Consider the following 24,761-nt stretch of genomic DNA (forward strand, 5'->3'; position numbering starts at 1 on the left):
ATTTTTTTAAATCTCCTTAACAATAGCACAAATATATGACAAGAGAGTTATAAATTTCCATGGCAAAGCCTAAGAGAGAGTGGGATCCCGGAAAGGCATTAGAATATGGAGCAGAAGTGACCCAGAATGCAGAAAAGAGGGGCGAAATGAGAAAAGATGTTGAGAGACTTGGAGGATACATTGAAAATGTTTAACAAAACTTGATCTGAGTTCTAGAAGGAAATGACAAGAGAATGTGGCAAGGGCGAGATTTGAAAGATAATGCCAAAGAATTTTCCAATACTGATGAGGCATCAATCCACAAGTCCCGAAAGCCCAGAGAATCCCAAGCAGAGCAAATAAAATAGAATGCACATGTAGATATATCACAGTGAAACTTTAGAATGACAAAGAAAGAAAGAAAATCTTAAGAGCAGCCTTCTCACCAGCAGTAATGGAAACTAAAAGACAATGGAATGATATCTTGAACATGCTGAAAGAAAATAATTTCTAGGGCACCTGGCCGGCTCAGTTGGAGCACACGACTTTTGATCTTGGGGTCCCGAGTTCGAGCCCCACATTGGGCATAGAGATTACTTAAAAAAAATAATAAGTAACTTCTGACCGAGAGGTCAAGAGTAAATTTTCAAACAAGCAAAAACTAAGAAAATTTGCCATTAGCGGAGCTTCACAGAAGGAAATTCTAAAGGATGCAATTCAGACAGAAGTGATCAAACATGGAAGGTCCGAGACGCAAGGAGTGAAGACTTGCACATGAACGTTCATCGCGGCATTTTTCATAATAACCAAAAAGTGAAAACCCAAATGTCCATAAGCTGATGAATTCGTAACCAAATTGTGGTCTGTCCATACAATGGAATCGGTCACAAAGAGAATTAAGTATTGATACATGTTATGACGTGGATGAATCTTGACAACATTATATTCAATGAAAGAAGCCAAACACAAAAGGCCACATATTGTGTGATTCCGGCAAATCCAGAGACAGACAGAAGGTAGGTTAGTGGTTGCCAGGGTCTACAGGAAGAAAAGAGTGGGGAATGACTGCTAAGGAGTACAGGATTTCATTCTGGGGCGACAAAAATATTATGGAATTAGATAGCAGTGATGGTTGTACAATTGTGTGAATATGCTAAAAACCACTGAGTTGCACATTTAAAATGGTGAATGAGGGGCTTCTCAGTGTGTCAGTCGGTTAAGCGTCTGACTTCAGCTCAGGTCATGATCTCCAGGTTCTTGGGTCCGAGCCCCGCGTTGGGCTCTGTGCTGACAGCTCAGAGCCTGGAGCCTGCTTCGGGTTCTGTGTCTCCCTCTCTCTCTGCCCCTCCCCCACTTGTGTGCGGTCTCTCAAAAAATTAATTAATTAAGGGGTGAATGATATCTCAATAAAAAAATAAAAATCTTAAAAAAGTGAAAAGATATGTACATAAATCTAAAAAAGCATTGACGGGGTAAACAATAATACTAATGCCCAGTGAGGTTAAAAAGGAGAATTTAAAATGTACAACATAGGGGGCCTGGCTGGCTCAGTCGGTAGAGCATGCCACTCTTGATCTTGGGGTTATAAGTTTGAGCGCCACGTTGGGTGTAGAGATTACTTAAAAATAAAATCTTTTAAAAAATAAAAAAATAAATCATCAGGGAAATACAAATTAAATACAGGGAAGTACAAATGAGATACCACCTTCCACCAGTCAGAATGGCTAAAATTAACAACTCAGGCAACAACAGATGTTGGCAAGGATGTGGAGAAAGAGGATCTCTTTTGTGCTGCTGGTGGGAATGCAAACTGGTGCAGCCACTCTGGAAAAAAGAGTATGGAGGGTCCTCAAAAAATTAAAAATAGAACTATCCTACGACCCAGCCGTTGCACTACTGGGTATTTACCCAAGGGACACAGGTGTGCTGTTTCGAAGGGGCACATGCACCCCAATGTTTATAGTAGCACTGTCGACAATAGCCAAAGTATGGAAAGAGCCCAGATGTCCATCGACGGGTGAATGGATAAAGAAGATGTGGTATATATATACAATGGAGTATTACTCGGCAGTCAAAAAGAATGAAATCTTGCCGTTTGCAGCTACATGGATGGAACTGGAGGGTATCATGCTAAGTGAAATTAGTCAGAGAAAGACCAGTATCATATGACTTCACTCCTATGAGGAATTTAAGATACAAAACAGATGAACATAAGGGAAGGGAAGCAAAAATAATATAAAAACAGGGAGGGGGACAAAACAGAAGAGACTCTGAAATATAGAGAACAAACAGAGGGTTCTGGAGGGGTTGTGGGAGGGGGGATGGGCTAAATGGGTAAGGAGCTTAAGGAATCTACTCCTGAAATCGTTGTTGCACTATATGCTAACTAACTTGGATGTAAATTTAAAAATATATATATGTGCAACATAAATGATAAATGAAATTAAAGTATTCCACGGTCCAGGAGAAAGGTAAGTAACGGTATTGATTAGGGATGCCTGGGTGGCTCAGTCTGTTGAGCATCCGACTTCAGCTCAGGTCATGATCTCACAGTTCGTGAGTTTGAGCCCCGCATCGAGCTCTGTGCTGACAGCTCGGAGCCTGGAGCCTGCTTCGGATTCTGTGTCTCCCTCTCTCTGCCCCTTCCCCTCTCATGCTCTGTCTCTCTCTGTCCCTCAAAAATGGATAAACATTAAAAAAAAATTTTTTTTTAAGGTATTGATTAACTTCAGACTTTGATGCACACTGAAACTTTCAGGAGACGGGCCCAAACAACATGCCCTATATGTAAATATAAGATGTAATTTGTAGTGTCATCACTAAAAGAATAGAAACAAAGTCACAGAAATGGCAATAAGGCCTAGTGTGGCCCCTTTGGGGATCCAGTAAAATCTATTTACAGTAACACCTGGCTACTTGAGATTAGTGTTATTCGATGAAGCAGACAGATTAGAAGAATCACAAACAGGGGCCCCTGGGTGGCTCAGTCAGTTAAGTGTCCGACTCTTGGTTTCAGCTCAGGTCATGATCTCATGGTTCGATTCATGAGTTTGAGCCCCGCATCAGCCTCTCTACTGTAAGCACAGAGCCCGCTTTGAATCCTCTGTCCCCCTCTTTCTCTGCCCCTCCCTCGCTTTCTCTCTCTCTCTCTCTCTCTCATTCTCTCTCTCAAAATAAATAAACATAAAAAAAAAAAGAAGAAAAGAATCACAAACAGAACCTTAAGGGTTGCCTGATTCACCCTACTCTTTCATACATAATTTCTGTAATTTATCAGGGATGTGATTAGCTAGGTGCTGGGGCCACAGGGGTGCATAGTCTCTGCTTTCATGGAACTGCGTGGCCAGGAAAGGGGGTGGAGATATGAACCAGAGCCTACCACCCAGGGACTGGCAGGTCAGACTGAGGAGCTCACTGTTGATGCCAAGAGTGGGGGAAAGTCATTGAAAAGTTTTCAGGACGGGACGTGATCGTGCCAGCCGCTGAGCATAATGGATTGGAAGGAGATGGTGGAAGCAGAGAGCCTCTCCAGGGTTTTCACTGAAAGGCAGTGAGGCTGGAGCATGGTGGCCAGATGTGAGAGAGACAGTAAATGGAGAGAGAGTAATTGGGGGTGTGAGAAGGGAGGAGTCCAGGAAACTGAGAGGCAGAGGTCCAGGGATTTGCCAGCGTCCTCAAAGAGCTGGCGGCTGAGCCAAGGCTGAGACCAGACCAGGGTCTTTCCACCACACTGTTTGAGACATGCCGACACCCAAGTGGAAATACAGGCAGATGAGAATCAGACAGTCTGGAGCCGGGAGGCCCAGATTTGGCATCCTCAGCCTGTATGCGATGGTTAAACATACGAGAGGCCAAGTTCTTTGTGGAAAGAGTATGAGGCAAAGCTAGGAACCTGGGCACAACGTCTGGGCCAGCAACATGGAAACGGAACCAGCAAAGAGCAGAGCAGGGTAGCTTCTGGTTTACAGGCCACCAGCTTTACCACTGCCTTATGCTGGGCCTTTCCCCTAACCTCGGTGAGCCTTAGCTTCCATGGTGGACAGATTCTAAGATCACCTCCTCGTGTTCACACCCTTGTGTGATCCTCTTCCCTTAATCGTGGACAGAACCCAAGACTTGCTTCTTACTTTATAGAATATGGCAAAGGGGATGAGATGTCACTCCCATGGTTGATTACATCATACAGAATGACTTCTTTTTTTTTTTTTTTTTTTTTTTTTTAATTTTTTTTTTTTTTCAACGTTTATTTATTTTTGGGACAGAGAGACAGAGCATGAACGGGGGAGGGGCAGAGAGAGAGGGAGACACAGAATCGGAAACAGGCTCCAGGCTCCGAGCCATCAGCCCAGAGCCTGACGCGGGGCTCGAACTCACGGACCGTGAGATCGTGACCTGGATGAAGTCGGACGCCTACCCGACTGCGCCACCCAGGCGCCCCCAGAATGACTTCTTATTAGCCAACCCACGCTCTTTGCTGGCTTGGTGAAGCAAGCAGTCACGTTAGGTGTGATGGTGAGTGTTATGTGTCAGCTTGGTTAGGCTCCATAGTCCCCAGTTACTCAATCACATGCGTATCTAGGTGTTGCTATGGAGGTAAATTGTAGGTGCGGTGAATACCAACAAGCAGTTGACTTTAAGTAAAGATTAAGCTCGGTAATTTGGGTGGGCTTCATCCAATCAGTTGAAAATCCTTAAAAATGAAACTAGTTTTCCTGAGGAATAAAGAAGAAATTCTGCATCAAGACTACAGCATCAGCTCCCGTCTGAGAGTTTCTAGTTTGCCAGTCTGTCCTATGGATTTCAGACTTGCCAGCCCCCACAATTATGTAAGCCAATTTCTTGGAATAAATGTCTTTATACACACACACGCACATACATACACACACACATCCTACTGGTGCTATTTCTCTGGAAGACACTGACTGATACATTGGGAAAGCCCATGTGGCTTGCAGCCAGCAGCCAGCAAGAAGCGGGCCCCTCGATACTGTACCCTGGAGGAAATGAATTTTGCCAACAATCTGATCGAATTTGGAAACAGGCTCTTATCCAGTGAAACCTCCAGATGAGAAAACAATTCAGCAGACATCTTGACTGCTGTCTTGTGAGACCTTGGCCCAATAAACCATGTCTGGACTTCTAACCCATAGGAACTATAAGATAATAAATGTGTGTTGTTGTTGTTGTTGTTGTTGTTGTTGTTTAATGTTTATTTTTGAGACAGCGAGAGACAGAGCATGAGCGGGGAAGGGGCAGAGAGAGAGGCACGGAGAGACACAGAATCTGAAGCAGGCTCCAGGCTCTGAGCTGTCAGCACAGAGCCTGGTGCGGGGCTCAAACTCGTCAACTGCGAGATCATGACTTGAGCCGAAGTCAGATGCTCAACCAACTGAGCCACACAGGCGCCCCTAAATGTGTGTTGTTTTAAGCCATGAGGTTTGCAGCGTTTTTTTGTTGTTTTGTTAAAATGGTAAGATTTTATTTTTAAGAAATCTCCACACCCAATGTGGGGCTTGAACTCACAACCCGGAGATCAAGAGTCAGATGCTCTACTGACTAAGCCAGCCAGGCACCCCTGACGCGATTTGTTTTGTAGCAATAGAAAACTAATACACTTCCCCATCTGTAAAAGGGGGGAAATAACAGCAGTCACCTCATAGGGCTATTGTGGGGCTTCAGTGAGATAATCCAACAGTGAGCTTAGCACAGTGGTTGGCATACATTTAGTGCACAACAAATCAATAAATGTTAACTCAAATTTCTCCAAAATTATTTAGCAGTCGTCAAAGAATCAGAAACCAAAAGAGAAACGTCCAGATACCTAAAGTGCTTGGCCTCACTATATCTCGCGTAAAGGAGAAAACTAGTCTTGATTATTTCTGAGAAGCAGTAGATCTCATGGAGTTTCAGTAAACACACTGGTGTCAGACGTATGGTGAGCCTTATGCTGCTCAGTTCCGTCTGGCTCCGCTGTCTGACAGCTGTGTCAAAGAATAGCACCTGGCACATAGTAGGGCTATATAAGCATTAGCTGCAAAGGCATTATTATTATTATTATTATTATTATTATTATTATTATTAATTTTATTATGATGATTACTATTATTTGCCATTATTATTATTATTATTATTATTATTATTATTCTATTATTACTATTACTATTACTTGCCTCTAACTCCCAGCCCTAGAAATTAATATAGCACACATTTATACCAACTGAGCAAATAAAGGACGGACACTTACAATTCAGAGGTTCAGAAGTTGCTGTCTCTCTCTCTCTCTCTCTTTTAATGTTTATTTCTTTTTGAAAGAGCGCAAGCGGGGAGGGGCAGAGAGAGGGGGACAGAGGATGGGAAGCGGGCTCCGGGCTACAGGCTGACAGCAGCGGATGTGGGGCTTGAACTCACAAACCTCGAGATCATGCCCTGAGCCAAAGCGGGACGCTCAACCGACTGAGCCCCCTCGGGTGCCCCAGAAGTTGATCATTTTCCATAAACTTCCTCCATCCTCGTCAAGGGATTCCGAGTGTGTGATCTCCTCGGGGGTATCTGGGGATCAGGAAGGACTCTATCTGGTACAGAACTTGGCGCGCACAGCGTTTTGTCACCCCTTCCCCTAAATTCCAGTACCATTTACTCTTGCTGCTGCCCCAGGTCCCCCAAATCCAGCAGAGGGCGCTGTGGCCTCAAAATGCAGCCCGCAGCCGTTAACTGCTGCCTTCTAGAGGCCAGACGCCAGGGAGGGAGAGTACCTGCAGGAGGGGTGGGCCTGACTAGTTGCCCTAACTAGTCCCTTTCTCCAAGCACTCAGCACACTCCCCATCACCCACTGCTGGCTGGTTTTCTATACCTCACCCTGCTCTTTGAAGGCTTCAGAGCTCTAGACCTCCCTTCTTAGAACCCCAGAAGCTTCATTTCAGCAATGAATCATATCGGCCTTATGCTGTTCTGTTACTGTTTCCAAATTCCATGGCAGCACAGCTATAAACCTCCGTCTGGCCCTCTGAAGGGCCTTCTGCCAGCCACCCACAGCCTTCTCTTCTCCAGTCCTGTTCCAATTTCTCCAGACAAAACTCACTCACCCCAACCAGCTTCTTCTGCTTCATTCCGCTGCAGGGCAAAGGACTATTTCTTTCATTCAGTCTCAGCTAACAATTGTTTGGGGCCAAGGTTCTCATCATGCAGAGATCCAGACAGCCAGCCTTGATTGAGCAAATACTACTATGTGCCACATGTTGTCCTAAGCACTTACATACTCTTCACAATAACCTATAAGGCTTGTTAGGCCCATTTTACAGATGAGACAATTAAGGCACAGAATGGTTAAGGGACTGGTCTAAGGTCACACAGCTAGTGGCTGAGCCAATATTCAACCAAGAAGTCTGGTTCAAACAGTTGGGCTTCTTTTTTTTTTTTTTTTTTTTATTTTTTTTTTCAACGTTTATTTATTTTTGGGACAGAGAGAGACAGAGGATGAATGGGGGAGGGGCAGAGAGAGAGGGAGACACAGAATCGGAAACAGGCTCCAGGCTCTGAGCCATCAGCCCAGAGCCTGACGCGGGGCTCGAACTCACGGACCGCGAGATCGTGACCTGGCTGAAGTCGGACGCTTAACCGACTGCGCCACCCAGGCGCCCCAACAGTTGGGCTTCTTAAACAACATGCTATCTCTACTTTTAGTACAGACATGGGGCTCCATCTCTGATTAGATCTTCACTGTCCAATATGGTAACACTAACCGCATGACTACTGAGCACACGACTCATCTAAATTGAGATGTGCTATAAGTGTAAAATACACACTGAATTCCAAAGACTTACTTTGAAAAAAAAATACATATATACAATATAGCATTAATAATTATATCGAGGGGTGCTTGGGTGGCTCGGTCAGTTAAGCATCCGACTCTTGATTTGGGCTCAGATCATGATCTCACGGTTCATGAGTTTGAGTCCCGTGTTGGGCTCTGAGCTGACAGTATGAAGCCTGCTTGGGATTCTCTCTCTCCCTCTCTCTCTCTGTGCTTTCCCTGCTCATGTGCTCTCTGTCTCTGTCTCTGTCTCTAAATAAATAAATAAATATTTTTAAAAAATTATTATATGGATTACATATAGAAGTGATTTTTTTTATATATTGAGCTAAATAAAATATATCAAAATTAACATCACCTGTTTCTTTTACTTTTTTTTTTTAATGTTTATTTATTTTTGAGAGAGAAAGAGAGAGCAGGAGCCAGGGAGGGACTGAGAGAACAGGAGACACAGAATCTGAAGCAGGCTCCAGGCTCTGAGCTGTCCACACAGAGCCCAACTTGGGGCTCGAACCCACGAACTGTGAAATCATAACCTGGGTCAGTCGGAGACTTAACTGACTGAGCCACTCAGGCGTCCTTTTTTTACTTTTTAACACAGTTACAAGAACACTTCAAATGGTATAGCCAGCTCACTTTCTGTTTCTGTAGGGCAGAGTTATAAGATCTCTCAGCCCAGTGGAAAGACAGACAGACAGACAGACAAGATCTCAAACAATTCAAAACCAAGCAAAAACGCGGTGTGTGTTCTGAGAAGTGAGATCAAGGCGGTATAGGAGCCCAGGGAGGCTTCCAGCACAGAGTGACAATTCCAGAGGTGTGCAGGATTCCACCCCGCAGAGAGAAGCAGTGGGGACAGCAAGTGCCAAAGCAGCAAAGCAGAGGGAACCCCAAGTCCACCAGGGAGGCTGGGACATCTAGTGCTCCTGGGGGAGCCAAGGCCAGTGGACCTCCGACTTGGGGGTGGGGGTGGGGAGGGGCTTTGACTGTGGGGCCAAGATTCTTGGCAGCTCTGCGCTCCAAAAACTGAAAGCTGAGGAGGGCCTGTGGGGACTGGGGAAATGGCCAGCAGGGAGGCTCTGGCAGGGTGGGGGGAGGAAGGGGGCGGGGCAGCGAATGGCAGGTCTGCCACCCTCCGCCTTGCTGCTCCCCGAGGGGAGTGCAGTGACCCGACTCCTCAGAGGAGGTCGCTGTGGGAGGATAACTCTTGGGGAGCATTTCCTGCCTCCGGCTTGGCTCGCAAAGGCTTCCTGCCCAGAGATCCCAACACTTGACCTCCCTTAAATTTTTTCCTCCTCCCAGGGGCAGTGGGTGGCCAGGAGGACCTCACAGGCTTCTCAGGTCCAGAGACCCAAGCACCTCAGCAGCAAGAAGAGGCAAGATCCCACGTGTCCGGACGTTTCACCTCCCCCAGCCCTTCTGAGGAATCTGGATTTCAGGCCTCCCAGTGAATCTCCTGGACAGATTCTGGAGACGCTGACCCTGCCTTCCTCCCCTGGGGGCAAGGACCCAGCTTTCCTATCTTTTGGTCTGTTTACTCCTTTGGGCCCTTCAGCTCTGAGTGGGAACTCACATCTCTTCTTCATTTATGGGGCACTCTCCCCCACCCCCCCACACCCTCTGCCGCAAACAGAAGTTGGGGGATTCGAATGGGAAAGGGGCCTACGTGCAAATTCCACAGGAAATAATCCTAAGTGATTCCTTCCCTAGAACCACCTGGCGCCTCTGTCTACAGTTTCCTCCCTGGTTGTGATGTGAAACCAGGCTCCAAGGATAGGAGTTTTGAGAGTCCACTGAAGGTTGGCAAAAGGGGCCAGATTTTTCTTTCTTATTTCCCAAGCCTAAACCATGCCCTCCCCACACATTTGTGTGGGTGGTGTAATATCAGTACTTAAAATGGAGGAGCCCCAAAGCAACCCAGCTCATCTCTGCTGCAAACCTTGGGCTCTGTGTCTAAGTCACCCCTGTCCTATTGTTTTCTTAAATCCTGGAGACCTCTAAAAGACCACACCAGCCAGAAATCCTGGACTCCTCCAAAGCAGCTGCACTGAGAGCTGAGAACCCCAGGGGAGCCTCAGTCCCTTTACCTGGCCTTGTCCCTTGATCACCATCTGAACCACAATATTGGTATCTTGTCCCACCCTCCACATACTCTTTAAAGCCGGAAGCAGAATTCCCGTAGAGGATCAGTCTTCTCTTCCAGGGATTCTCACTCTCCATCCAAGGAGGAGGAAAGGTCCTGTAGGTTCAGGGAAGGACAGGCCTTATAGTGCAGACCCAGCAGGACAACATCACCACCTCTCCCCAGTCTGGAGCGCCCACTGTGCCTAGGGCTCCCCCTGGTGGCGTCAGGAAGAGACTACCAGAGACTTGGGCAGAAAGTAGTTACCCTGGAAGAAACTACTAATGGGGCTAAAAGGCTTGCAGACCTCCCCCCCCCCCATTCTCTCACTCGTACCCCAACCCCACCCTTCACAGGGACCGGACACCAAGGAGTGGATTTGTGTGAGCCTAGCAAAGGGCCCTGAAATTCTTTTTCTCCCCTTTCATTTTCCAGATGGCACCATCTTCCTACTGCCTGGCTGGAGGTGAGTCCAGGCTCTGGGCTCCCAGCCCTACACGGCGGTGCCCTGAGTGAAAGGGAGAGCCCACTGCAATGTCAAGGGTCAGGTCAACCAGGGAAGACTTTCCCGGAGCCAGGGCCTCCTCCCCTCCCTCAGCACCCTGTGCCCTACGCCACCAGCTCACCCTCTCCGGGTCCTAAAATCTCTTCCTTCCATCTCTCACCCCTCCTACTGATCCAAGAGTTCAGCCTGACTCGGAGAGGGGTGGCAAGTGGGAAGAGAGGAGGCAAGGGGCCGTGTGGGTTGAGGAAGGTGTCCTCCAGCCCTCGAAAACCCTGTCCCGCCCCGAGGCGCCCCTCTGGTTGCTGGGTTCCTTGGAGAACTCTAAGGAAGCCGACAGACTAGCCGTGAGCTGGGGGTGGGGCAGCGAGGAGGAGACTGGTGGGGAGGGAGGAGGGGAAGGGAGCCCAGGCGTGGAGGCCGGGTTTGGGAGGTGAGGGGCTCGTTCCCCCTCAGCCCCGTGGGTTGCAAAGAATTGCTAATTGCAACTAAACGAGGCCTCGGAGTGGGGGAAGGGGCAGTCTCTCGGCTGTCAGGGGCTACCGCCTCTTTGAGTGCCCGGGGAAGGCCAGGCCAGCCTGCTCTTCTCATGTAAAGCAGCTTTTTGTCTGGGGGAGCCAGGGCTGGGGCCAGGGGCTGGGGAAGGGGCCCAAGCCATTAGCAAGCTTCTTGTTCCCCAGAAAGGGAGAAGGGCACCGGTGGCTTCTCCGAGTAAGGACACCCCTCCTCCTCCACGGCCGAGCTTTTTATGGTGGGGCTTGATGGGGTGCTGCCCAGCAGGAGGGGGTGGGCCTGGGATCCCAGCACCCCCCTTGCGGGGCTGTGGGAAAAAACCGAGCACAAAGAAGGGGGCTGGCCCAGCTGAGTTGGGAGACAGGGCAGCTCTGATCCAGGGATGCCCTGAGCTTGAAGTACCCATTGCTGGAGCCCCTTCCCAGAAAATAGCCCTGGTAGCCACGTGTACCTTATCTGGTCAGCTGGGCCCTGTTTCAGACTTCATCCCCTTTTCCAGCCTTCTCAAGGTCTTGTTCTGGAGTGGGAGTGGGAAAGGTCTTGGGGATCTAAGCCTGAGCCCAACCAGGGAGGAGAAGGATCCAAACATCTGAAGAAATCCTCTAAATGTAAGAACCCTGGGGCCAGGTAACCTTTTAAAGACCAGAGAATCTTGCCTTCTAATTTGGATGCACCATTTTATAAACTTCTATAAACTTGGATGTGAAATTGCATTACCTTATAAGCCTCAGTATTCCCATCTATAAAATGGGGGCAACAATAATACAATGTTCTTAAAGTTCTTTTGAGGTTATAGACATGCAAAGCACCTGGCTTGGCAGTCCCCAGTTCTCGATGTGTTCCCACCCCTTCCTGGGAACATCCATCCTTTTACACACACACACACTCCAGGGATGATGGGGTCTGGGTACTTCACATTTATATAGCACTTTACAGTTTCCAGAATGCATGTGTCAGCTCTCGGACAAGAAGCACAAGTGGAACAGGTCTTTTCCCCCACACAGTGTGGCCTCCAAGATCCCAACTCACACATTAGACAGTGGAGCCCAGGGCCAGGGTGAGACCAGCCCTGGCTGTCCCCATCCAGGCCTCTGCCCAGGGTCTCTAGGTGACAAGAGCCCCTCCTGGGCTCTTCCCCTAAATCCATGCTCCTGTGGGAACTTCGGACCATGTGGGGCCCCTTCATTCTCTTCCACGTTGGAGGTCCTGAGAAGCAGAGAGCTGTCCCCTCCTAGCTTGGGAGCCTCTGAGATGAAACCTTGCATGTGAGAGGCAGCCCAGGAGGGGACAAGGGACAAAACAGCTGGCTAGTCCATTCGGTCCCTCCTTCCCCCTTCTGACTAAAAGTGTGCTAGTTCATCCAGGAGTGTTGGCTAACCTTCCTTCCTCCCTTCCTTTTGGGGGCTCCATGGAATCTCCTCATCCCAGTATGTTGTCCTGGCTGAATCCCTATTCTCCCAGCACCTCATCCAGGTGGAGAGCGCTGACCCCAGCCCGCTAGACACCCTGGGGATCCTCATCCCAGAGGGCCTACGGCCAAGGGGCTCTGGCTTTGGGCCAGTGCCTTTCTTGCTGCCTGGCTCCCTCCCCACAGGCCCCTAATCCCTCTCACCCAGCAGGAAGCCCTTAAGCTGCCTTTTCAGCGGCCTTCCCCAGCCCGCTGTGGGCTCTGTGCCTTTCTATACCAACCTTGGCAGGAGCTGTGTTATACAAGCTGGAGAGAGCGCCCCTGCAAAGAGGTCATCGTGCCTAAGGCAGCTTCCAGCTCCAGCAGCCTCTCCTCCCTGGTCACCTCCTAGGGGTTTCGCCCCATCTGATACACTGGCTGGGCATCCATGGACACGGACAGCCCCTGCTAACTCACGTCAAAGCCCCAGGCTGGGTCCAGGTGAGGGTAGGAATGCTAGGGGGACAGTGAGCAGGAGGCCAGGGTCTGGGGAAGTGTGGCAGACAGGAGAGGCCCCTCTGCCTTTGGTCCTTTTGGCTGGTCCCTCCATCTTTCCTCTGATTCTAGCCTCTGCCCTCCACTTCTCCAAGTTCATTTACAGCCTCCGCGGACTCAGTTTGCAGCCCAGACTAAGGATTGGGAGAACCTCGCCCCTGGAGAGCCTAAAGACCCTCCCTGGCTCACCATAACCTACTGTATCAGATAAGCAGAGACAGAGGCCAAGCGAGGGGAAGAGAGCATTGGGGGGAGGGGACAGACTGGGTTTTTTTTCCTCTCCTCCAGGGTTATATTTGGATGACTGGAGTGGGGGCCTCAGAATTTGCATTATTCTGGGACAGGCTTGACTTCAATCCCTACCCGCCCCCCCCCCCCCAATCCCATGGCCCTTGCAAGTATACTCTTACCAATTCTGATTTTTGGTTTGGAAAATATAGTCCTTATATAGCCTAGTCCCTCCCCTGCCCTCAACCTTTCCCTCCTCTCCCTCTCCAGGAAGAGTCCCCCTGCCCACCCCCCCCCCCCCACCACCTCAGCCCCTCCCTGTAGCCCAAACCCCAGCCCTGCTTCTCAGTCAGCCTCCCACTCAAGGAAGCCAGGCTTTCGCTGGCTTGAAGTGGTTAGGGGAGAGTTGGGGGTGCCTCTGGGAGGTCTGTTTGTAGTTCAGATTCTTCTCATTCCAGGCTCAGCAGGCTCTCTCTAAGGGAAGGGCCTGGGGTGGAGGGGGGGGTGGGGGGGAATCCTTGGGGCACCAGCTGCGGGGAAGGGAAGCTTCCTGGAGAGAGGAGGGAAGTGTTTGTTTCTCCTCCCAATGACCCCCATCCACAAGGTAGGACCTGCCCCTCCCAATTCCATCCTTGGGGTCCCCCCTCCTTCAAGCTGCCTCCACATTAGTGCCCCTCCCAACAAAAGGAGACATTCAGAGGAGAGCTCAGCTGAGGTCTGATCTCTTTCTTTGCTTCCTAATGAGTTTCTTGCCTTTTGGGGTGCTCACCCTCCGGAAGAGCTGGGGAGAGTATCAAAAGAGGGATGCCTGGAGAGTGACTCAGTCAGAACCAGCCTCAAAGACTTGTTACTGTGTCCCCCAAACTGAAATCTGCTGTAGGTTTTTTGCCGAATCCAGCATTAGTGTATGTGTCCCTCCTGCCAGATCTTAGGCCACAGAATTCCTCACGGGTTACTCAGAGGTGACCCAGCCATGGAGGAAGCCTCCCAAACCCGTCAGGTCTTAGGAGTCTGACACCTGCCCCAATTTTTCTCCTCCTGGCCGCCTCTACCTCATCTAGGGAGAGGAGGAAAACAAATACTAAAGACTTGTATTGAGTGTCCATTGAGTGAAGTTACTGCTCACTTATGACTGGTCCTCCCAACCCTTTGAGAGAGCAGATTCACACCCCTCTCTTTCCGATGAAGAGTCTGAGCTCCAGAAAGCTCAAGTGGCCTGTCCAGGGAAGGTGGTAATGAAGTAGAGAGCTGAGATTCAAACCTCCTCTCTCCGCCTGTGGAGTCCAGTGCTCGGCCCCAAGCATGCTGCCCCATGAGTAAGTCTGTCTCATGTGCCCGTGTTCAGGCCTCTCTGGGTGATCTATGTTTGACATTTGCTTCCAGGTTACAAAATAGCACGTGCCACCCTAAACTTCCTTTCCCAAAGCAGCTGTCAATACAGATCCATTTTCTTGTTCAATCCTCGCCTCAAGGGAACAATGCAGATTTATTGTACCCGTTCTGCAGATAGAGAAACTGGCACTCAGAGAAGCAAAATGATTCACTGAAGGCCAGAGAGGTAGTAAGTACCAAGGCCAGGACCTGAGCACTTTGGTCTCCCCGGGGCCGCTTCATGGGTTCCCACCATCATATCAAATTTGTTTTTTACCTTCACTTCTCAGATCGGGGACCAGAACATATTTACAATTCAGTATGGCTTCAAGAAATTGGATAATCTTGCCAAAACTGGAGGATGGAAACCTGGACCTAGAAACCTGGCTTGCTTACTTCTCCTCAGAGCTTAGCTTCTTGCCTCCCTAAATGTGGGCTCCAGAGATGGGCAAAGCAGTCAGGGTTATGGGCATTGGACTGGTGTCCAGGCAGGATGCTTGGATCTCTCAACTGCCCACCTTAGGGAGTTCTTCAGTCCCTGTCCTATTTATAGAGGGCATTGATTCACTTAACAGATGTTTACTGAGCACCTACTATATGCCACCTCTCATAAGCACTAGGGTATGCACAAAAACTAAGATACAGTCTCTGCCCTCAAGAGACTGTCTTATTGTGAGTTGGGGGTAGTCAGACATACCAAGTGCCAAATGCCACAAGATAAACAGTCACCCAGAGAAGTGCTACAGGAAGGGATCTTAAAGGATTTACAAGGGTGGAACCAGTGGAGCAAGTACTTAGAGTGTGAAAGTACCAGCTGTTCTGTCTAGTTCATAGGTGAAGGCAGGATTTGGTGCAAGAAACAAAGACCGTTTTAGGAGGGGTTTGGTTTTTTTTAATGTTTGTTTATTTTTGAGAGAGAGGGAGAGGGAGAATGAGTGGGGGAGGGGCAGAGAAAGAGAGGGACCGAGAATCCGAAGCAGGCTCTGCCCAGTCAGTGCAAAGCCCAAGGTGGGGCTGGAACTCATGAACCATGAGATCATGACCTGAGCGAAATCAAGAGTCAGACTGATGAGGGAGCCTGGAGCAAGCGGAGGGCAAAGCACAGGCTTACAGCACCTCCACCCCCACCCCTGCCCCGTGGGATGTGTGTCATATGTGGACACCCCTGGCTGCCCAAGAACGGGAGCAAGGAAAGATAGCAAATGGTTGACTGATAGAGATCACGGTCATGCAGGACAGGAGTCTCCTTCAGTTTACAGATCACTTAGTAAACAGTAAGAAAAAGGCAACCTTATGCATAGCCTAATCTCCAGAAACCTATAGACTCTGTTTTCTAGAGCCCCAATATCACCCTCATCAAGATGGAAGGGGGTGGGAGTGCTTGCCATGGTGATGTGGGAAACGAAGGTAATGGAAAAATTAAATTCCCTTACTGCCTACAGCCCCTGACGAGTCCTTGAAACAGGCAGAGAGACCTCCCTCTAGGAGTTCAGCTGCCTCAATGATGACACTTCGCTATGGGCAAGGGCAAAAGGGAATTTTGGCTTAACATTATCCTGAACCCCCTCCCCCAGGATCCTGTAGGTCTACATCAACATATAAAAATTCCTCTGGAAACTTCCTTTATCTCAGCTCCCCCAAGATATATGCTGGCAATCATACTCCAAGCTTATGGCGCTCTGATATACGTCTGAAGGGTCTCATGACTGAGGTTTTACTGAACGGTAATAAATGGCATCTTCCTTACAACAGCTAGCTCCTCAAGGTCCTAGAAACCTTGCTTCCAAAATTCCTTAGAGACTTACGGTCTCTCTAACCTTGAGGGACCCAACCTAACAACCTGAGGGTATACAACAAGTTACCCCTCACAACACCAGCACAGCTCTTTCTGCCCATGGGTCCTGTCCCCGAGCTTTAATAAAATCACCTTTTTGCACCAAAGACGTCTTCAAGAATTGTTTCTTGGCCTTCGGCTCCGGACGCCCCCCGTCATCACCCCAAAACCTCATCAAGATGCTCAACCTAGGGGTGCCTGGGTGGCTCAGTCGGTTGAACGTCCGACTTCGGTTCAGGTCATGATCTCACGGTCTGTGAGTTCCATCCCCGCGTCGAGCTCTGTGCTGACAGCTCAGAGCCTGGAGCCTGCTTCGGATTCTGTGTCTCCCTCTCTCTCTGCCCCTCCCCTGCTCATGCTCTGTCTCTCTCTCTCTGTCAAAAGTAAATAAACATTAAAAAAAATTAAAAAGAAAAGATGCTCAACCTACTGAGCAACCCTGGCGCCCCTAGGTGCTTTATGTAGAAGGTGCTATGAACCGACCTGTGTCCCCTCATTCGTATGTTGATGCCCTAACCCTCAGTGTAAATATATTTAGAGACAGAGCTTTCAGGATGTAATTAAGTTTAAATTTTCTCTCTCGACAGAGAAAGGCCCTGTGAACACAAGGAGAAAACAGCCACCTGCAAGCCAGAGGAGAGACCTCATCAGAACGCAACCATGTGGCAACCTGATCTGGGACCTTCAGAACAAAGACAATAAATTTCTGTTGTTTAAGCCATTTGGCCTATGGCATTTGGTTTTGGCGGTCCAAGCAGACGAAGACCACGGGGAAATAGGTGCCTGCCAAACTGTTAGATGGACTGGAAAAGCGGGACCTTATAATGAAGCCCCAGAAACGATGGTCCAGTAGGAGCCCCTACCTCTGCCGCAGTCGGGGGGGAGGGAGAATGAAGAGGCTACGGCTGGAACTAACATCATGGATGCAACCCCAAAGCTCCACAGGAATCGGTGCCAGGCTTCCACCACCGTCCCAGACACTGAACACTGTGGGTGCTGCCGCAGGAAGACCCCATGTCCGGGGGCTGGCCTGCCAGCAGAAATAGCAGAGCAACAAAAATGCGGTCTCATCACCCTCCCAACTTTCAAGTCCCGAACAATGCACTTTGCATCCAGACCTTTAGCTGCGAGGAAAGCTAAGAGATGAGTTTCTTGGCTTTCCAACCTCTGCAAGTGCTGGAAGGTACTAGAAGGAGGTGGGAATGGATGCTGGGGGCCGGTCCATCTTGTCCACACACTGGGGCAGTGGGGGTAGAAGTTAATGCTGGAAAGCTACGTTGGGGTTAGAGTTTGAAAGGTTGTTGAATGAGTTTGGAGTGGGGGACGGGGCAAGACTGGGCAGCTGCCAAGATGAAGCAAGGCTCTGAAAGCTAATTGAGGGCTCTGGAAAGCAGAAAGCTCTGGCGTGTGCATAGGAATCACTTGGGGATTATCAATTCTGATCATCATCGGCAGGACCCAGGAATCTGTATTTCTAATAGGCAAATCCTGCCCCAGTGCCCCTTCTTCTGTGATTCTGATGCATGTGGACCCTAGGCTTTCAGGAACATTGTCCTGGGACAGGAGCTCTGATGGGCAATTTCACATAGTACAGTGAGCTCTGAAAAGGTTCCATTTGTCTGGGGCACAGTTAGCCCAGTTAGCGCCGCCTTCTCCTTCCTGAGAGCTAGTTCTAAAGACTGGATGCTTGAACCCTGAAAAATACCAGTGATAGTGGGAGTGCAGGGGCAGGGGGCTCTGCTGGAACCCAGGAGTCTAGGGATTTAACGCATCCCCCACCCCCGAAAAAAACCACCCAGGAAGAACTAGGTGGTCAGTCAGTGGCAAGCACAAGCATTTCTTGGAGCTGTGGCTCACTGTGTTCTCCCTGCAGCCCCCGGCACTGGTGTTCAAGACCTTTGGGACCCTATTTTGATAGCAGAGGTCAGACAGTGCCTTAAACCCTGGGGGGTTCAAGGATCTGACAGAAAAGGAGCAAGCTGAAACAGAAACAGGGGACGGGAGAGGGAGGAGAGAGCTGGCTGGCCCTGCCATCCAGAGTGGCCTGGAGTCCCCACTCGAAGCCAGTGTTGTCCATAACCCACACTGAATTTCAACACAAAACAATCTATTAAAATAGATTTTCCTTTTCTTTCTCATTTTCTTTTCCTGGTTCTTACTCGCCACTCCCAGGCCCCAGCCTCCCCCCCCACCCCCACCCCCAGCCAGTTCAGAGGGCAAGGCCACAGACACGAAGAAGACCTGGCCTTCTCCTGGCAGCGCCCCCAGCCCAGCGCCCCATCTCTGGGGAGAGTGTCACTTCGAGCCAGAGCGGGGCCAAGTCTGTGGGGCTCACAGCCTGCACTGAGGACATTTCCTCCTTCCTCCCCAGGGGTACCCTTCCACACCCAGCTCCTGACACACAGGGCCCCCTTTAGAAGCTTCAGCAGCCCTATTTAGCCAGGGTCCCCTGGGCCTTCCTCCTTGGGCTGGTTCTCCCAGGAGAAGAATGGGCTTTCAGGCTGGGGGAGGGAGTCAGACTTCCCAGCCCCCAGTTATCACCACAAAGCAAAGTCCAGGGAAAGGGGGGGGGGGTGTTAGAGAGCCAGGTCCTTGCTAGTAAATCAAAGTTGGTTTCCCAGATGGAGCTGCAGCCGCTTTGATTTCTCAAGCCGCCCCCTCCCCCTCTGCCTCCCCTCACCCCCTCACCCCCAGCTCCACGGTTTCAATTCCTCCCTGAAAAGCAGTGGGGCCTCCTTTCAAACCAGCCCAGCTCCTCCAACTCCCAACTACAGCTTAAGTTACAGGAAAGAGAAGGGGGAGGGGGTGAGGTGGCCCAGCCTGGAGGAAAATGAGAGAAATTCTGGGAGAAGTGAAGGGGGCAAGGGAGAGTGAAAAGAAAGGAAGAATGAGAGGGAAAAGATAGAGGAAGTTAGGAGATGGGGTGCAGCCAGTAACAGAAACGTGTGCCCTATGGGAACAAGAGGGAACCCCACCTGGGAAGCAAACCTATCTTGGTCATCCTTCCCCACGTGAGCATCCCCCACCCCCATCACCCCTGATGACTGACTCCTCCACATCCACAAGTCTATGATTCAGGCACTCCCATTCCTCTCCTTTTGGCATTAGGTTCTAGAAGGTTCCAGGAGACAAAATATCTGACTCATTCATTCCCAGAGACACTTATTTCCTGGACCGAGAAGGCAGAGTCTCCCCCAAGAACCGCACTAACCAAACTCAGCACTGGTTTTTCAGCTTCGTTTTCCCCAATCTGCTCTGAGCAGCCGCCGACACCTTACTCTTGCTTGGCCTAGGCCTGGGCGAATTAGAGTCCTTAATTAATAGATCATCTGTTATATCTGTTTAATCCTTTATGGCCCATTTTGCCATCCAGAGACCTTGGGGAAGGGTGCTAGAGAGATAAAGGGCATAACAGCTATACTCTGCCACGTCGCCCTCCTCCTCTGTCCCCAGAGCCCGGAGCAGCCTTGGAAATTGGCAGGGGGTGGGGTGAAGTACCCCAAAAGGGGACCTCCAAGTGGGCAGGGAATGGGGGCTCTGGGAGTCCTAGGCCTGATTTTTTCTGAGGCCCATTTCTAAGGGCTGGTTCCCTGAGAGCTAAATGGAGAACAACGTTCTGGAAGAGGAAGTCTGGCGTCTCACCTGAAGGTGGATTCCAGGTCTTGGTGGCCAGACTCTGGGAGAAAGGAAGAAAAGGAAGATTCTTGCACAGCAGAGACAAATACTTTGTGGGTTGGGGGAGGGGTGGCCAAGTAGACTCTGATAGCTCAAACCTGTTTTCCCCATCGGGAGTATTTTTGCTTAGAGAATAAAACCGTTGAGGATTCAAAGTATCTAAAATTGTGTTCTCTTCCTCAGCCCTTCCCTCCTAAACAGGATTGAGGAAACAAGGAAAAGATGCCTAACCTTACCAGGGCCGATGAGCTAAGGTTTCCTTAGCTGAGAGAAGATCCCTGTGCTCTGAGCAGGCCTGCGGAGTGTCGGATATTGCCGACTGGCTGCCTTTCACTTATCTGTAACACACAAGCCTTTCGAGCGAGGGCAGTTTCCGTGATCCGAACATACTATTCCCACAGCTCCCCATATCTGGCCCAAAGGTAAAATCAAGAAGTGTTTTTATGATCCCTTTATACAGATGAGGGAGCTGAAGCTAAGGAAGGAAAGGTGACCTACCCAAGGTCACTCAGCAGATGTGGGCTGGAGCCCAGACATTCTGAGCCCCAGACCAGGTTTCTTTCCTTTCCACTGGCTATGTGCTCTGTTCTCCCATCAGGCTGAGATTTCTGCTCTAGCAGACCATCCCGCGAAACGGGGTGCACGGTGTCATTGCAGCAGGGGCACTCAACAATCATTCCAGATATCAGATTTGTAGGTGGAGAGAGACGATTGAGGCACAGCAGTGCCTCAAGATTTGGAGAAGTGGCACTGGCACTGTGCACTGGGGACACTTAGGCTCCCGGCCTACAGGAGGAGCCCAAGACCAACCAGAATGTTCCTCGGGGCTGAACAGCAGTCCCGCTCAGCAGCAGATGGCAGACTGTTGCCCCCTAGACTCGAAGTTTCCTGAAGCTGGAGCATAGGTCTCTACAGACGTCGGTTGCTTTACATATAGTAGGTGCTCAATAATTTGTTGAATTAAAAACAATCGCTATTATTTTTCAAGCTTGTAGCCTACAATCAGGTCAAGTTAGTGCCATGCTCTACCTCATTTCATTGTCACAACTGAAACAAGGTAAACAAAAATTCTGACTTGAGGCTCTCAGGCTCAGAAGAAACAAATCTGTGACATTCACATGTTGGCTGGAATCTCTCTTCTGGCCCCACCACTCCTTCTCAGTCTCCCTCCTCCTCAGCCCATGGTCCTCAACATTGGCATCTCCGAAATTTCGGTCTTCCCATCCAATCTGCCTCCCCTAGGTGATCTCAACTACTCTCACAGCCACAATCATAGGCTACAGCCACCAGATCTAAATCTAGCCCAGAGCTCCCTCCTGGGCCCTGACTTAGAATATCCACCTGCGTTCTGGACACCTTCCCTTGGACCATCAGCTTGGACTGGCTCGACTATGCTCATTATCCACCCTGTCCCTGCATTTCCTAGCCTCCTTAACGACATCAGGGCATCTAGGTCAGAAACCTTGGTGGGCCTCCTCCCTTACTTCTCTCCAACGACACCGCTTCGGTCCAAATGATGCCCTCACCATCTGTTGCCTGGACTTGGCAATCTATTCCTAACTGGTATCCCTGACTCAGCCAAGTCATGTTGCCCAGGGCTGCCCAAATGCTTCAGCGTGACTGTCTCCCTTCCCCACACTTCAGAGCATCTCCATCGGCAGGAGTCCAGATTGGGTGCACAATATCTAAGGTCCCTGCTTATCTCCTTTGCCATCACCCTCCCAGGTGTGATGCACACAGATGTACACAGGGCTCTAACAGGGCCAAAATATGTGCATACTTGTGCTCCTGCCATGTCCTCCACCACGCTCTTGGACACGCCATTCCCTCTGTTTGCAATGCCTATCCCTGCCTGGAGATGGTGGGTTCGCATTTCTGCACCTAGCACCTTACGTATGGTCTGCAAGGCCCTGCAGATCTGGGCTGTCTTTACCTCGTTCTATTTAATCGTCCCCACAATTACACAGTCCTCCGCTGCCCTCCCCAACTCAGATTCCCTCCTCCATTGTGCTGTCCCAGCATAGACTTTCCCTCCATAGCAGCGAATCCTGTGGCAATTTTGCATCCATGTAAGAGACTATGTGGTAAATGTGAGTGCTGACCACTAGAATGGAAGCTCCACAGGAACAGGGGTTGGGCCTGGTGACCAATACAGAGTTGTTGTTTTTCATACATAGTTGTTAAGTGCATAAAAGCACACAATTCTTATACACGCTAGGGGCTGTGTGGTGTAGGAGACAGTAGCCAGCTTTAAGAGCCAAGAAGGCCTGGATTTAAATCTCAGCTCTGACACTTACTGTGGGACCTTGAGAAAGTTGTCAAATCTCACCTAAGGTCAGATTCTTCATCTTTAATTAATTAATTATTTTATTTTATTTTTTAATAATTAAAAAAAATTTTTTAATGCTTATTTTTGAGAGAGAGACAAAGCACAAGCCGGGGAGGGGCAGAGAGAGAGAGACAGACAGACAGACAGACAGAATCCAAAGCAGGCTCCAGGCTCCGAGCTGTCAGCACAGACCCCAAAGCAGGGCTTGAACCCATCAACCATGAAATCATGACCTGAACTGAAGTCTGACCCTTAACCGACTGAGCCACCCAGGTGCCCCAATTATTTTATTTTTAATTGTAGATTCTTCATCCATAAAAAGAATGCAATACCTACTTTGTAGGGATACACATAATGTATGTGCAGTGCTCAGTAGGAGCTCAATAAATGGTCGCAGTTACCCTGCGTCTCCAAGGATGTTTGCTGAATAAATATTTAATTCGTGTAACTTCTTGTTTTGAAAGGTTCTTAATGATTACAAAATGTATTCTTGTCATTCTGAAATTGCTTTGGATGTGTAGTCTCATGTTTTAAAAATCTGTTGACTCATTCCCACTTTGCAGATGGGGAAACTAAGGTTCAAAAAAGTAAAATGACTATCTGAGTTAGGAATCAGGTCCAGGCCAACGCTCAAGCCGATTAAAAAGCAATCAGAACTAAGTGCTGTATCTATCAAATGACATCATATAGTGTTTAAACTGAGAGAATCTACTAATTTCTTTTAGTTACAAATCTCCTGTAGTTGAAAGGTAGCTTTGTGTAAACGTTTGTGTATAGTAAGTGCTGTACGGATAGACCCGCGGGTAGACGGGAGAGTGCTGTGGATACACCTGAAATCTGAAGATACAGGTTCTGGTCCTGTTCACACTCCAGACCTTCACGTGAAAGGCAAGAGTAATCATGAATTGTCGCGATTTCTTATTTCATGGAAAAATGCTAGCTACATGTAAGGTCTTAGTAGAATCACTCTTCCTTCCAGATGCCATAAACTCTTGAAGGGCAAAGGGCTGCTGCCATTTTCTCCTGTGTTGCCTACAACACCTCCCACAGTGGTTTGAAATTAGAAGATTCGGTAAAAGTGTGTTGAAGGGATGACTGGTTTTCTGGGTAAATGAAAGAATGTCTATTATTTCTCTTTTCCACCTCCAGCTCCTCTTTTGTGGGGGCGGCTGGCGAAGGGATAACTGTCACTCAAAACTGGCCCTAGGGCAGGAAAACAAGTTTGTCGTGGAAGGAAATTGAAGATGCCGCGTTTCTATTGGAGATTTACTCTCAATTTCCTATCAGACGGTGAGCTTCCTGAGTGGAGAGTAGGAACCTGTCTTAACTCATTTTTGTTTTCACTGCTCTGCTCACAGGCTTGGTCCCAGCTCTGGAGATGTGCTGGGATGTACACTAGGAGGGGAGATCCGAAGGAGCAGCGCCTCAGGCGTGGTTCCCGCCTCCTAGAGTACAACTGTCCCATCTCCAGCCAGCTCTGCGCCCAAGTGGTCTTGGGGTGGGGGGTGGGGGGGGGGACTGGAAATGGAATGGAGAGTGAGGGTGCATGCCTCTGATTCTGAAGGAAAATATTCTTCCTAAAGTAGCGAAAAGGCAACTTCTCCAGGGTCCGATAAGGAACACTTTTATGTTGTAAATAACTTGAAAATCTGTTTATCATTCAATCCAGAAAAAAAAAAAAAAAAATCCTGTCAGACCTGGATGTGTTGTATGTATCTACTTAGAATTTTTTTTCTTCTGCCCACCTATTCCTTTCTTCTTCCCGTCTCTCAAATTTCTTTTGTTGTTGTTTTTAAAGCAATCCTTTTCTAGAACGGAGCAGGAAACAGCTCGCCAGGCTGGGAGGATTTGGTTTGTACTGAGAAGCAAAAAGGGTTTCCAAAACTCGATTTTCTTTCTTCTTTTTAAATGCCACCCCCCCCCCCGCCCCCCGCCCCGCCTTTCCCTCCGGAGAGACCACAGAAATAATTGATCCATCATCCAGCATCAGACCCTGGAGATTTACATGCAAATCCCCCCTATCCTCCCCCAAACCTCTTCCCAAATTTAACATCCTAGAAGGAGAAAAAAAAGACCTTGCTAAACTAGTAGGAACCCTTCTAGCCTACTACACATCCCCAACCAGGTGAGAGATGGGGGGAGGGGTGGGTAATCCGCCACAACGCCACCCCCCCTCCGCCCCCAGCCTCTCTCTCGCCACACACGCCACCTCTTTCTAGTGTGGAATCACTTAAGGTTTGGGTAAAGCTCCCTCCCTCCCAGGAGACTGTATCTGGAAGCTTTTAGGGGGCGGAGGCGGAGGTAGGGAGAAAGGAGGAAAATTCCCCCAAACGGTCTAAGAGAGTCATCTCCTCACTCAAAACTGCCCGTCACCCCCCACCCCCCACCATTAACTTTCGATTAAGACCTCCTCGTTATGGCAACTAAACTTTACTTTGCATAATTAAGATTTGCCT

General features: G+C 49.2%; 1 protein-coding gene across 1 annotated transcript in view; it reads left to right on the forward strand.

Moving 5' to 3' along the window:
• The window catches only part of LOC132687547 (uncharacterized), a 33,270-nt gene extending 14,831 nt beyond the window's left edge, over positions 1 to 18,439 (forward strand). The window contains exons 3-6 of the mRNA XM_060645916.2: positions 9,092 to 9,177; positions 9,500 to 9,588; positions 10,347 to 10,377; positions 16,889 to 18,439. Coding sequence (XP_060501899.1) covers positions 9,092 to 9,177; positions 9,500 to 9,588; positions 10,347 to 10,377; positions 16,889 to 17,154 — 472 coding nt within the window. The 3' untranslated portion in view covers positions 17,155 to 18,439. The remainder of the gene's footprint in view (positions 1 to 9,091; positions 9,178 to 9,499; positions 9,589 to 10,346; positions 10,378 to 16,888) is intronic.
• The last annotated feature ends 6,322 nt before the right edge of the window (positions 18,440 to 24,761 follow it).

The sequence above is a fragment of the Panthera onca genome, chromosome E1 (assembly GCF_046562875.1).
Source record: "Panthera onca isolate mPanOnc1 chromosome E1, mPanOnc1 haplotype 2, whole genome shotgun sequence".
Taxonomy (NCBI): Eukaryota; Metazoa; Chordata; class Mammalia; order Carnivora; family Felidae; genus Panthera; species Panthera onca.